General features: G+C 28.8%; 1 protein-coding gene across 1 annotated transcript in view; it reads left to right on the top strand.

Moving 5' to 3' along the window:
* LOC117172053 (protein cortex-like) overlaps positions 1-13348 on the top strand; it is a 510305-nt gene that overhangs the window by 456611 nt on the left and 40346 nt on the right. The window contains exon 2 of the mRNA XM_033359792.1: positions 4229-4441. Within this exon, the coding sequence (XP_033215683.1) occupies positions 4229-4441 (213 nt within the window). The remainder of the gene's footprint in view (positions 1-4228; positions 4442-13348) is intronic.

Here is a 13348-nt window from a genome sequence, read left to right on the forward strand (position 1 = left end):
TTCACAAAAATACTTATACACATTGAAAAGGGCGGGCAACATACTATCAAAACTTTGAAAAAAAAAACAATCAAAAATAAAATCAAAATCTATCATGTTTTCATAATTTATAATCCCCAATCTATTTTGTGAAAAAATTAAAAAATGCATCGAACTTGAAAAAATTGGTCGAACCCGAAAAAAAAGTCAAACTGGAAAAAATTAAATACCTCTTCCGAATTTGAAAAATCGGATTCTTTTAAATTTAGGTAAAAATTGAAATAAATAGTGGAACACTGTACAAACAAATATCGCAAACATTTGGATCAACATTTTGTAAATCCCATACACGCAGAATGCATAAGTTTTACTCCTATTTATTCGTAAAATATTTATGCAAAGAAAACAAAAATCCGATAAACTACCATCTAACATTTAAGAAAAAATGCTCGATAGATCATTAAAAATTTAAAAATATTTTATCGACAAATTTTAATGATGAGAATAATTGATTCTAAATTAATTGTTAAAATGATTTGAAAGTAAAAAGTGGACTGAAAATCATACCTCAGTAATTAAATAATTTCTCTAATAATTCTGAGTTTTTACATCTTTAAAGTTCTGAATTTTCACGCTGAAATATCAATTTATATTTTTTTGTTATTTATAAGGCTTATATTTGCAATTTAAATTAAAATGGTACAATGTTTAGGTATAATTAATAATTTGAACATTAAAAATTCTTAAGTGACTTAAATATACCTAAAATAATTAAAATTTGGAAGGTATTGTTAATGAAAAAGTTTAAACATTGCAATTCTTGATGAATGAAATATCTTCATTTACAAATCAATTTTGAATTTGTTTCATTTTTAACATTCATTTGATTTTGATTTTTATCCAAATTAAATTTTTCAAATTGTGATTCCTTAGTGTGAATTAAAACCAATTTTAATTGCTCAATTTAAATTTCGTTGATTTAGAAATGATAAAACTTCTACTAATATGTTTTATTTTAAAAACTTTTAATTAAAAAGCGTTCAACGTTTATTTTTAGGTCGAAGACACATTTAATTCCACATTATTGTTATAAAAATTATTTAAACTTAATATTTGAAATTAGTTCTCACGCTAAAAGTAAGATTAATTGTAAAAATAATATGAATAATTATTTTATTAATATTTTTTGTATTTTTTTGGTTATTTTCGCTTTTTATCATTTTTTTAAAAATGGTCGAATTTGAAGAAATAAATCCTTCTTTTTTTAAATAAAATATTCGCTACTACTCTACTGTCTTAAATTTATTTTTTAAATCCAAACATCATCCAAAAAATTGTAAAGAAACGAGGGTAAGGAACACAGTAAATATTAGGGTGGGCAGAACGAAATTTGGGAAAGCGGAAATGAAATTATGTGAAAAAGTTGCGTATTAGCACTCTGAAGAATTACAAATAATTTTAATGTGATCTATAAGCGCTTTGGTTTCGCGCCCCATCAAAGGTGAATATATTTTAGGGAACCCGTCTTTCAAAAAAAAACCTGAAACCTATAGAAGTGTAAAAGAATTTTTGCAGGTATCTAGAACGTTTTAAGTGTTAAAAATTCATTATGAAACAATTAATTGGTGTCGAAAATCATAAGTGCAAACATAGGTCATTTTGTTAATTGATTTTTTTATTTTTTCAGATCATTCTTTATGACGTCACTTTAAATATTCTTTTTAACCTAGATATGTCTACGTTTCTAGGCACCTAATAAGAAAATTTATGACAATTTGAGGATTGGTTTGAGGCCTGCAGAAATATAAAAAAATACATCTACGAAAAAATTAATATATTATTCATAGATAATCTAGCATCTAATAGCACTACACTGCCCAAGTTTTAGTCCAATCCAAGAAAGTTAGATTTTCAGTGTGAGCACTTAAAAAAAAGTGCTTCACTAATCGAAATTCAGCAAGAAAAAATTGTTGAGTCTATTTAACAAGAAAAAAGTAAGTTTTTTGTTCAAAGAGACATTTTGGTATTTATCCAAATTATGTTTTTTCACCTGGCTATACAAAAATCGTGTTTACTCGTGAGAGCTTTGTACTGGTAAAACTATAGTAGAAACAAATGGGCAAGTCTTAACAATCAAAAAAGGATGTCTTCTTTTTCCATTGCTTAAATTGTGTTCAAGTTCAATGAAATACATTTCTTTTACTTTTTAAAATGATTGTAAGATGTGTATTTTTTCCAGTAAGGAGCCCTCAGACGCATTAAAAAAATATTGATAAAAACTCAAAACTTAGTTTAAAAAAAATTGAATGTCCATACTGTGTTTAAGCATATAAGAAATTAAAAAACGTTGAAGACCTACAAAAATGTTTAAAAAATCGGAATGCATGAAAAAATCAATACTATGAAAATAAGAATTTTTAAAAGCACATTTTGTTAACGTGCAACATAAAAGTATTCGCCAATCGATACTTAATTTATAATACTATTTTCTCAGATTCCCCTGCAGAAATTTTGATCTGGCCTCGATCGGGGCCAGAGTGGGCCAGATCGGGAATCCCGTTCGGGGCTATGTCGCGGATGAAACACACGCCCACACCGGGACCAGGTCGGGATTCCCGATCGATGCCCGATCAGTCTCATTATAATCCATTAATGAATTTCGGGAAAGAAGATTTGATTTATGTGGACTAGAAAATAGTAAATGTTCCTCTCTTCTCGACGATCATTTGAATATTTGGAATTTCTAATGAAGATAAAGGTATTCTGAGTAAAAGATAAAGTAGTACGGGTCCGTAAACAACAGGTGTCAGAAAGAAATGTTTTCTTGCATAAAATGTTGTTGTCTATAAAAATTTTTGGCAAATTAAAAAAAATAGATATATATACGATCCTGATAAATGATATTTGGCGAAAAGTTTACCTGTATCTTCAAATTTTCTAATGTTTTCAAAATGATTTCAGTCATCACTTGAAGAACGAAATTTATCGGAAAATGACCTATAATATCCGATTTATTAAAATTTTTCTTTAAAAAAATTCAATTTTCTATCAATTGTTTTACTTTTTTTTTAATTTGCTAAGAAGCTATATAGAAAAAAGACTTTTACAGAAAATAAAAATTTTTGAATAAAATAATTCTGGTTATTTAACATATTACTTACAGTATATAGTTAATTTGTTTTCTCATTCGGATTCATCAATTTCGATCTTATGGACATTTTTATTAGTTTAAATGACATTATTTATAATAAACGATAAAAATAACATTTTTTAGCATTTTAAACCGCACGTGAATAGCAACCAATTAGATGATGAGTACGACGCATGCGCAGTTGAGTAAGTAGCTCTCTTGATGCTACTACTTGATTCCGAAATTCATTTAATGAAAAGCTGTCTTTAATATACTTTTATAATTAATTTATCAATAATACAGAATTAATGTTCCAAGTGCACATTCCATTGTATCGCATATTCTACGGTATTCGCAAAATATCTAAATTTTTCGGATACTGCAATCCATTTTTTGTTAATAGATTTTAAAATTCCACTTTACATTAAATTAAAAAACCTCAAATTATTTTAATAATAATAGTTGTAAAAAAAGTACTTGATAAATTACACTATATAATGAAATTTTATTTTTCTCATTGTGAATATACTTATTTTGCCTGAAGTAATTGAATTGATTTTCAATTTATTTGAGGTTAGGTTTCAATGAGCCGCAGAGTTTTTTCCTCCTCTCCATTTTTTTCCTCACGCAGATTTCGTGGCATATTGGCTAGTGCTTGGTGTCTCCAAAAACGTGGCGTACTCGCTTCATGCATTTTTATTAATTGATAGAATATTATAAATTAGTAATACTCAAATTTCACTGCTCTATCAGGAAACAACAAGCAGTACTAGTTCTACGAGCGCATGTAGATGGCGTTTCAGTAGGAAATCGATCTAGCCCGATCGGGCCCAAGTATGGGCCACAGATTTCTACTGCTCAGGGGCAGATCAGGAAACCCGATCAAGGCCAGCTCGGTAATACGTTTGAAATCAGGTGATTTCTGCACGGGCTTTTAATACACGAATCTTTAGATTCCTCTTATTTCAATTTCCATAATTTTGTTTTTTTCAACCCACCCTTATCCTTATATATTCATTTTGAATGCATCCTCTCGGATAATTTTTGATATTACGAATTCTCTTACCAGCTACGATTTCACGTTGCTTCTGCTTTATTTCGTTTAATTTTCTGCTTTAGGAACAATCTTCCGGGGAAAAGGTATTATCATCTGGCTTGATGCCCCATAATGATTTTATAGTTGAAGAAAGAGTCACTGCACATGAACAGGGGCTTGTCGGGGACAGATTTATTTCACACAGAAGTGGTATGAACATCGGCGCTTCTCATTACCATCTTACACGGAAATCGGAAAAACAGGAAGATGAACACGAATTGAAACTTTTTGAGCAAGTAAGCTTTTTATGCATATTCTTCTTCTTGTAAAATGGAACTGAACAGATGAACTTTATTAAAGCATTTAGTAGTCATTGATATCATATTAGCATAAATATCACATATTAATTAAATAGAGAGGATGTCCTTTCAGTACCTGTATCATTTTTGCCTTTTTACTTTCCTCATTTTCTCATTATTAATTAAGTTATTAATATTTTCGACGTAAGTTCGTACTTCCTAAACAAGATCTTATCTAAAGTGTCTTTTAAATTTGTCTCTTGTACATGAGTATTTATCCTTATTTTTGTTTTAAATCATGTTCACGAGATCTTGCATAGGAGAAACAAGTAGGAGGTTACTGGAAAAACGCTTGAAGTTATAATATTGATAAATCATGAACAAGTGGTGAAATTACTAAATAGAAAAATTAAAGCTGGAATGATAATTTGAAAGATAACCATGTAATCACATGCATTATGTCGGCCATTTATCTTTTACTTTAGGTTTTTTTAATACGTTGCAATTTTATTGAGATGGTAATCTTCTAAGTGACCGAATCCCATTCAAATCAGGTAGAGCCCTACACTTAAAATCGCAGAATCTCTCGAGGGCAAAATATGTTTTTTTAGAGGAATAAGGCGATACCTATTTTTCCGATTTGCAAATCAATTTTTTTTCTACAAAGTTACGCGTATTTGAATTTTGCCATTTGTTTTTTTTAACAACCTGAATTCTTTTCTTTAAAAATCTTTGTCATAATTTAGATATTTATTTTTTTGTATTATAATAGCGTTCATCGTCTTCTTCCAAAATTTGACCGAAAATTGTTAAAAAGGTTTAAAATTAACGAAATGGCAGCGGTTTTTCTGAGAAAAAAATAATTAAAAATAGATTTGATTCTTGCTAAATAATTTTTGCATCCAGGAGAATTATTTTTTTGTCACAAAAGGATTTTCTACTTTTTCTTGGAAACAATGATAAACACGAAAAGAAATTAAACATAAAAGTTTGCACGTCTAAAAAATTTCTATAAGAAACGTCTCTATTTCTTTTGCGATATTTGTCTTAGTTTAAAACAAAATTCAAAAACTACATTTTTAAGGACAAAAATTCTCTCGGCGACAAAAATGATTCATCCTGCATGGTGCTTCTAAGATGCCTTCACTTTAGTAGTAGAAACTTTAAAAAAATAGTTGGAAAAATAAAAAAGGTAGGGTGAATAAGGAAATCTTTTTTATTAATTTTTTGAAACTATGAAAAAATGAAAAAAGCATAATTTCAAAAGAACCAAAACTTTTTTATGTTTCTAAATATTTTTTCAAGTTTCTACTATTAAAAGAGAGGCATCTAAGAAGTTCCATGCGGGATAACTCATTTTTAAGGCCTGGAGAATTTGTTTCCCCTATAAATGTAGTTTTTGAATTTTTTGTAAACTATGACAAATATCGCAGAAGAACAAGAGACGTTTTTCATAGAACTTCTTAAGACGTGCAAACTTTTATCTCAACTTTCTTTCATATCTATCATTGTTTCCAAGAAAAAGTAGAAAATTTGTTTGTAACAAAAAAAATAATTCTCCTGACTGCGAAAATTATTTAGCAAGAACAAAACTTACAAGATATCTTGATTGCCACAGTACAAGTTAAAAAAATTGACCAAATATTTAAAGGTAGGTTTTTTGTGAAAATCGGTTTGCAATTTCTTCAGAAGAACCTTTTTGTTAATTTCAAAACATTTTTTAATTTTTGGGTAGATTTTGAAAAAAGACGATGAACGCTATCAGAATAAAAAAGAAAATAATAAATATCTCAATTATGCCGAAAGTTACAGAGGTTTAAAGATAAAAAATTGGAGTTCCTGAGAAACAAAACACAAGATAAAAAATAGGCATAACTTTTAAGACAAAAATTCTGTTTGCAAATCGAAGAAATACGTATCGCCTACTTTCCTCTAAAAAAACAGACTTCGCCCTCAAGAGATTCTGTGATTTTAAGTGGAGGGCGCTGCCTGATTTGAAATGGATTCGGTTTCAATCGCAACTTGGAGAAAATGAATTTAAAGTATTTTTCAACCCAAGACACGAAATCAAACTCATAACTATACCAAATTTTAATATAGAATTCCAAATTTATCTATAAAAATTATAAAAAGTATTTAAGAAAAAATAAGGTTGGAAAAAATCATGGTGAAACAAACAATATATTTTCTTAGTACATATAGTTATTAAAAAAATTGTACAAAACTGATTACATATTTTAATACCAATATTGTGCTATTATATTTCATAAAAAAAGTTATTGTTATAAAGTATAGAATTTAATTAGAAATGAAACTTAAATCGCATACATTCTAATTTTATACTGGAGTGAAGAATTAATTTAATATGAAAGTAAATTAAAATAAGAAAAATGTCAGACGTTGACATGAATAAGTAATTCATTAAAAGCAGTAATTCCACTAAAATAACAAATGATCTATTGTAACAAAAAATTAATTAATTAAAAGATTTATTGTTTGAAAATGTTAAATATAAATAAAATGTTTGATATTGTTTATTAAAATACAGTGCTTGATTAATTTTTTTTCTACGGAATATTTGACAAAATATTGATATATCGTTTCATTTTGAGCTAAAATGTTCGATATTTTTCATTATTATATATATAGTTTTTATTTAATTTTTTTAAATTTCTACAAAAAAGTTATTTGAAACAAAAGTAATGTTTCAGTTTAAGATAAAATGCTCGATATTGTTTATTAAAATACAGCGTTTTGTTAATTTTTTTTATTTCTACGAAAGATATTTTTAATAAAGATATCGTTGGAGTTTCAAATCAAACATTCAATATTTAAAAAATATAAAGATATTGTTTCAGTTTAAGATAAAATGTTTCATATTTTTTATTACAATACATCATTCTTATTGAACTTTGTATATTTTAATAAATTTGTTTGAAAAAGATATTATTTCAGATTAAGATGAAATCTTTCATACTTTTCATTTAAATGTGTAGTTTTTAATTAATTTTTCATAATAATTCTACGAAAAATGTCTAAAAATAAAAATACCGATTTGGTTAAACATAAAATGTTCCATATTTTTCACTAAAATATTTGCATAGTACTTATGAGAGTATTTATACTTCTACGTAATTTTTTGATGAAAAACAGGCATCGCTTTTGCGTATTATGAAATGTATAAATGATACCTTCTTAATTTATTATTTTAAATTTAACAATTATTTTAATTTATTAATCCTTAAGTGTTACCGCGCAGTACCACTTAGATTATTTCATATCTCACAAATTATTCAAACAAAATCATGGAAACATTCATTAATTACCAATTATTGTATAAAGAACAATAATATTATTAATAAAAAATTAAATAACAGTTTATTATTTTAAATAGAAATATTTTCTATTTAGACTTATTACCGTTTCCAGAAAACTGACTCTATCCTCTCAAAAGTTTTTTAGACCTATAAAATAACTTGTATAAAAAAAAGTTTTCCGCTTATGCCATGTACGGTTTTTACAACAAAATTTTCTCTTAGGATCGATTTTTGTCAGGCTTCTACATTTTTTTACCTTCTGGCACATAAAAGAAATTCAATGTTTTGGAACAGCTGTAATAAACTAATATTTATATTCGCAGGTAATACATCACATTCCACCTACTTTGGTTATTTTTAGTGCAAGCTTTTAAAGTATCAGTACTTAGAAATGTGTACACTTTAATTTTTTATACATAAAAGCGAATGTTATTGCGAAAAATATTAATCAAGTTGACTTTTCACTTATCTTGCCTACGCTGTTAAAAATTGATGTCGAAAATTTCCACTACATGTATTAAAAGTTTATTTCTGGTACGTAGGGTGACACTAAAATATATATTGTTGTAGTTTCCAAATGCTGGAATTAATATGGTACCTCACATGCATTGGAATTTTATAACACAAGTCCAGTGGCCAGTAAGACTTCTTCATCATACTTGCGACTGGGTATTTCAACACTTGTTGAAGCAAAAAATTTTAAAAAATTGTAAATAAATTCTTAAAAAAATTTTTTCCAGACAAAAAAAACTTCTGACGGAGACCAAATGTTCGTTAATATATAGTACATAACGCGCATATTCATGGACTCCAAAGAATTCAAGGAATTGAAAGATTTCGTGGAATTCACGGAATTCATGTAACACCTGCAATTTATGGATTTTATGAATTTCGCGGAATTCATGTAATTCACAGAATTCAAGCAATTCACGACATTTAAATCATTAATGGAATACACGGAATTCACAGAAATTTTGGGATTCATGGAATTAAAAAATGTATGGAAATTGAAGAAATTACAGAAATGCATTGAATTCACGGAATTCACGCAATTAATTTAATTCACTGAATATACGGTATTTATGAATTCAAGGAATTCACGGAACCTTAAGAACTCATAGGATTCTGGGAATTGACAGACTCAAGAAATTTACGGAATTCACGGAACTCACCGAATTTTAGGAATTTCTGAAATTCAAGCAATTCAAGGTTTTCATCAAATTCGCGAAATTCAAGGAATTCATGAAATTCATGATCTTATATGGATTCCGTAAATTCTTTGAATTCCGTGAATTTCACAAATTTCGTGAATTTCTGAAATTCCATAAATTCCTTTAATACCACGTATTCCTTAAATTCCATCAATTGCGTGAATTCCGTAAATTCCATCAATTACAGGGATCCTATGAATTCTGTTAATTTTTTGAATTCTGTAGATTCCATAAACCCGATGAATTCCGTTAATACCAAGACTTCAGTGAATTCCATAATTTCATTGAATTCCTTTGATTACTATAAATTCCTTGATTTTTATGAATTTCTTGAATTCCATTAATTGAATGAATTTTTATGAATTCATGAATTTGGTGAATTCCTTTAATTCCATAAATCCCGCCAATTCCCTTAATTCTTTGAATTTAGTAAATTCCTTTAATTCCTCAATTCCATGAATTCATCAAATTTCTTCTATTCCATGAATTTTTCGATTTTCGTGAACATCTCGTGCATCAGATTCGCAAATTCATTGAATTCCATTAATTCTTAATGCATAATTTTTGTCTTGCAAATGTTCTAATATATGTATTGGACTGTTGGACTGTGACTTCACGATTTAAAACGCTTACAATACATGTATTGCAATTTTCTCATTCCAATACCATGTTTGCAATTATATAGAAGTGTTGTATAATTCTAAACATTTTAACAGTGTATGCTTGTCATATAAAACAGGCTGGAAATACACTCAGCGCCATCTGCCCTCAACACCTTACATAATATTACTAGTAGCCCTTATTCTTCACTTTTTGAATTTCTCTGCTATCATCCCTCAGTGTTGCTCTAATGCAAATTTTTTTTCAAATTTGAGAAAAATCGTTTAATATTTAGGGGTTGCGCAAAAACCATGAGGTTTCCCATCGATTTAACACCCGCGTGAAAAAAGTTTGCATGGCTCAAGCATGGCAAGACACTTGGAAATATCTGGCTGAAGCATGGTTTACAGCTAAGTAGCAGCATGGCGCAAACCACGCTCCTGTCCGTTTCCCATACTTTTAGGACTCGTTAAACACACATGAATATTCTTAAGAACATGTGAGTGTCAGAGAAAATTAGCCTGAGTGAAAAATAAAAATATCCGGTTTGCCAATAGCCGACACGTCCCTAAATGGTAAATTCGCTATCCGGGTGCACCGGGTCGCGCACCAGGTACTGTAGCATATATTCTACGAGAACTTTTTATGAATTTAAATTGTGCCAATTGCCAAAATAACTACCATTAGTAAGTCGTTGATCCGTGTGAATTTAGCCGCGCACTAGGTAGCTTAGCACGTATTCTACGAGAATTTTTTCTAAATGAAGATTGTTTAAACAGCCAAAATTACTAAAAATTGTGAGATGACGATCCGGGTGCACTAGATCGAGCATCAGGTAGTATAATACGTATTCTGCGAAAACTTTAAAAAAAGTTAAATTTGGTAAATAATGAAAACAATTACAAATGGTGAGTCGGCGACCTGGGTGAACCAGGTCGCACCTCAGGTAGTTGAGCACGTATTCTACGAGATACTTTTCAAAAGTAAGATTATTCCAATAGCCGAAATGACTCAAAATTAGAGTCGACCTGGGGCGTGACCTGGTGCACCTGGGTCGTTACTCACCATTTGGAATTGTTTTTATCATTCACAAAATTTAAATTTGTAAAAAGTTCTCGTAGAATAGTATTAAACTATCTTGTGCTCGACCTGGTGCACCCGGATCGTTGACTCACAATTTTGAGTTATTTTGGCTACTGAAACAATCTAAATGTTGAAAAAGTTCTTGGAGAATACGTGCTAAGATACCTGAGCTGCGACCTCGCGCACCCGGGTCGTACTCGCCATTTGGAATTGTTTTCAACATTCACAAAATTTAAATTTGTAAAAAGTTCTCGTAGAATAGTATTAAACTATCTTGTGCTCGACCTGGTGCACCCGGATCGTTGACTCACAATTTTGAGTTATTTTGGCTACTGAAACAATCTAAATTTTGAAAAAGTTCTCGTGGAATACGTGCTAAGATATTTGGGGTGCGACTTGGTGCACCCGGGTCGTCAACTTGCGATTTGGAATTGTTTTCATCATTCACAAAATTTAAATTTGTAAAAAGTTCACGTAGAATACGTATTATACTACCTGGTGCTCAATCTGGTGCATCCGGATCGTCGACTCAATAATGGTAGTTATTTTGGCAATTGGCACAATTAAATTTTTTTTAAAGTCCTCGTAGAATACGTGCTAAACTACCTGATGTGCGACCCAGTGCACCCGGTTAGTAAACTTACCATTCAGAGACGTGTCGGTTTTTGGCAAACCTAAGATTTTCATTTTTAATGCAAGCTCATTTTCTCTGACACTTACACGTTCTTAAGAATATTCATTTGTGGTTAGCGTGTCCTAAGCATGGGAAACGGACAGGATCAAGGCTTGCGCCATGCTGCCATTCAGCCGTGACACATGCTTTAGCCAGATATTTCCAAGTGTCTTGCCATGCTTGAGCCATGCAAACTTTTTTCACGCGGGCATGCACAATAAATATGAATTAGTCAAAAATGACTGATTTCCTGTCAATTTTAACTGATTCAAACAGTGTGGATTTAACGAGTGACAAATCGGTAAAAAATTACTTTTTGAATTAGTCAATTCAGGCGATTGACTGAATCAGTCATTATGACTGATTTGAGCAGTCAGTTTGACTGAAGTAATCCGTCTTTTTAACTGATCTAGACTGTAACTTTGACTGTTTAAATTACTAATTTCGGATTGATTTGATCAGTCATTTTTACTAATATAAACCGCAACATTCACTGATTAAATCCATCAATTTTGATTAATTGAATCATTCATGTATGTCTTCTTATAATTATTTAATAAAATGGAGGAATTCAATGATGAATGTTAATATAAAAATAATTTCCGTTTATTTACATATTTTTATTCAAAATATTTTTACCCCGTATGTTAACCCCCTGTTTATAAATAATCTAAGAACTAATTATATATTAATTTACAATAATAATATTGATAATTCATTCAATATTGTAGAGCAGGATATTTGAAGTTGTTACTCCCGAAATCAACATATTTTCTAGACTTTATGAATTATTTAATGAATGAAAACAATAAAATAATTTGTTTGAATAATTTTACAATTATTTAAATAATACGTATTGCTCTACTGTATATTGTACCTACCAAAAATTAGGAGAAGCATTTTATCTCATTACATTTTTGACCAATTTCAATATTTTTATGCACTAATTGGGGTTTTGATGAATACTCGTAGCTATTTAAACAAACTGAAATGTATTAAACAATTTTTTAGTTTACACATTTTATTTTTGCTATTTTTTACAAAATTTACGTTTTATTTTCTAATTTGCTTTTAAAGAATACTCTTAAATGTTAAAAAAATTTAAATTGTTAATTTTTTCTTATTACTTGATTTTATGTGTATGTTATCGTAAGTGAGGAAAAAATGCGTGTTTTTATTTTTCCAGGGATTTATTTCTTATGACTTAGCTGCTTGTTTTGTAGGGACGAATTTTATCCTCTCTAATAATAAAACATATCAAATCAATAAAAAAATAATTTTTAAGCAATTTTAATTTGCTTAAACATTTAGAAATATTCTTAAAAAGCAAAGTAGAACAAAAAATATTTCAATATTTCCAAAAATAGACAAAATAAAATATATACATTAAAAATGGTTAAAATATTTATATTTGTTTAAATGTTTATGATTTTCATTGTAAACAAGTTAGTACATTAAAATATTCAAATTTGTCGAAAATTTAGTGAGATAAAATGATTCTGCTCCTTTTTTCAGCTGAAATATATACATGAACAAATACTTATTATTTAAATAATTGTGAAATTATTTAAACAAATCATGTTATTGTTTAAATTAATTAAATAACTCATAAAGTCTGAAAAATATGTTCCTTCCTCGAGTTAACTGAAAAAAAACAAATATTTAAACTAATTATTATTGTTCAAACAAGTAATTATTATTTCTTAAATGACTGAGTATCCTTAAGTTGCCGATTGATGATGCGTGCAATTCAAATTTGTCACTTTTAGGATTTTCTTTGGGGACCCATAAGAGTGGCTTAAGATTATTCAAACTCATTATTTATAATTAATTCTTATTTTCTGACGAATTCTAAACAATATAATGGAACACGAAATTGTTTGTAGCATATTATCGCGTTTAAAAATTAGATTTAAAAAATCTCACTTTTCCCATGGTAAATCAAAGGGAAATTTGATGTTTTTGCGCTAACCCTAAATATGAACCGATTTTTCTCAAATTTGGAGATGTTTTTTCACAT

The sequence above is a fragment of the Belonocnema kinseyi genome, chromosome 4 (genome assembly GCF_010883055.1).
Source record: "Belonocnema kinseyi isolate 2016_QV_RU_SX_M_011 chromosome 4, B_treatae_v1, whole genome shotgun sequence".
Taxonomy (NCBI): Eukaryota; Metazoa; Arthropoda; class Insecta; order Hymenoptera; family Cynipidae; genus Belonocnema; species Belonocnema kinseyi.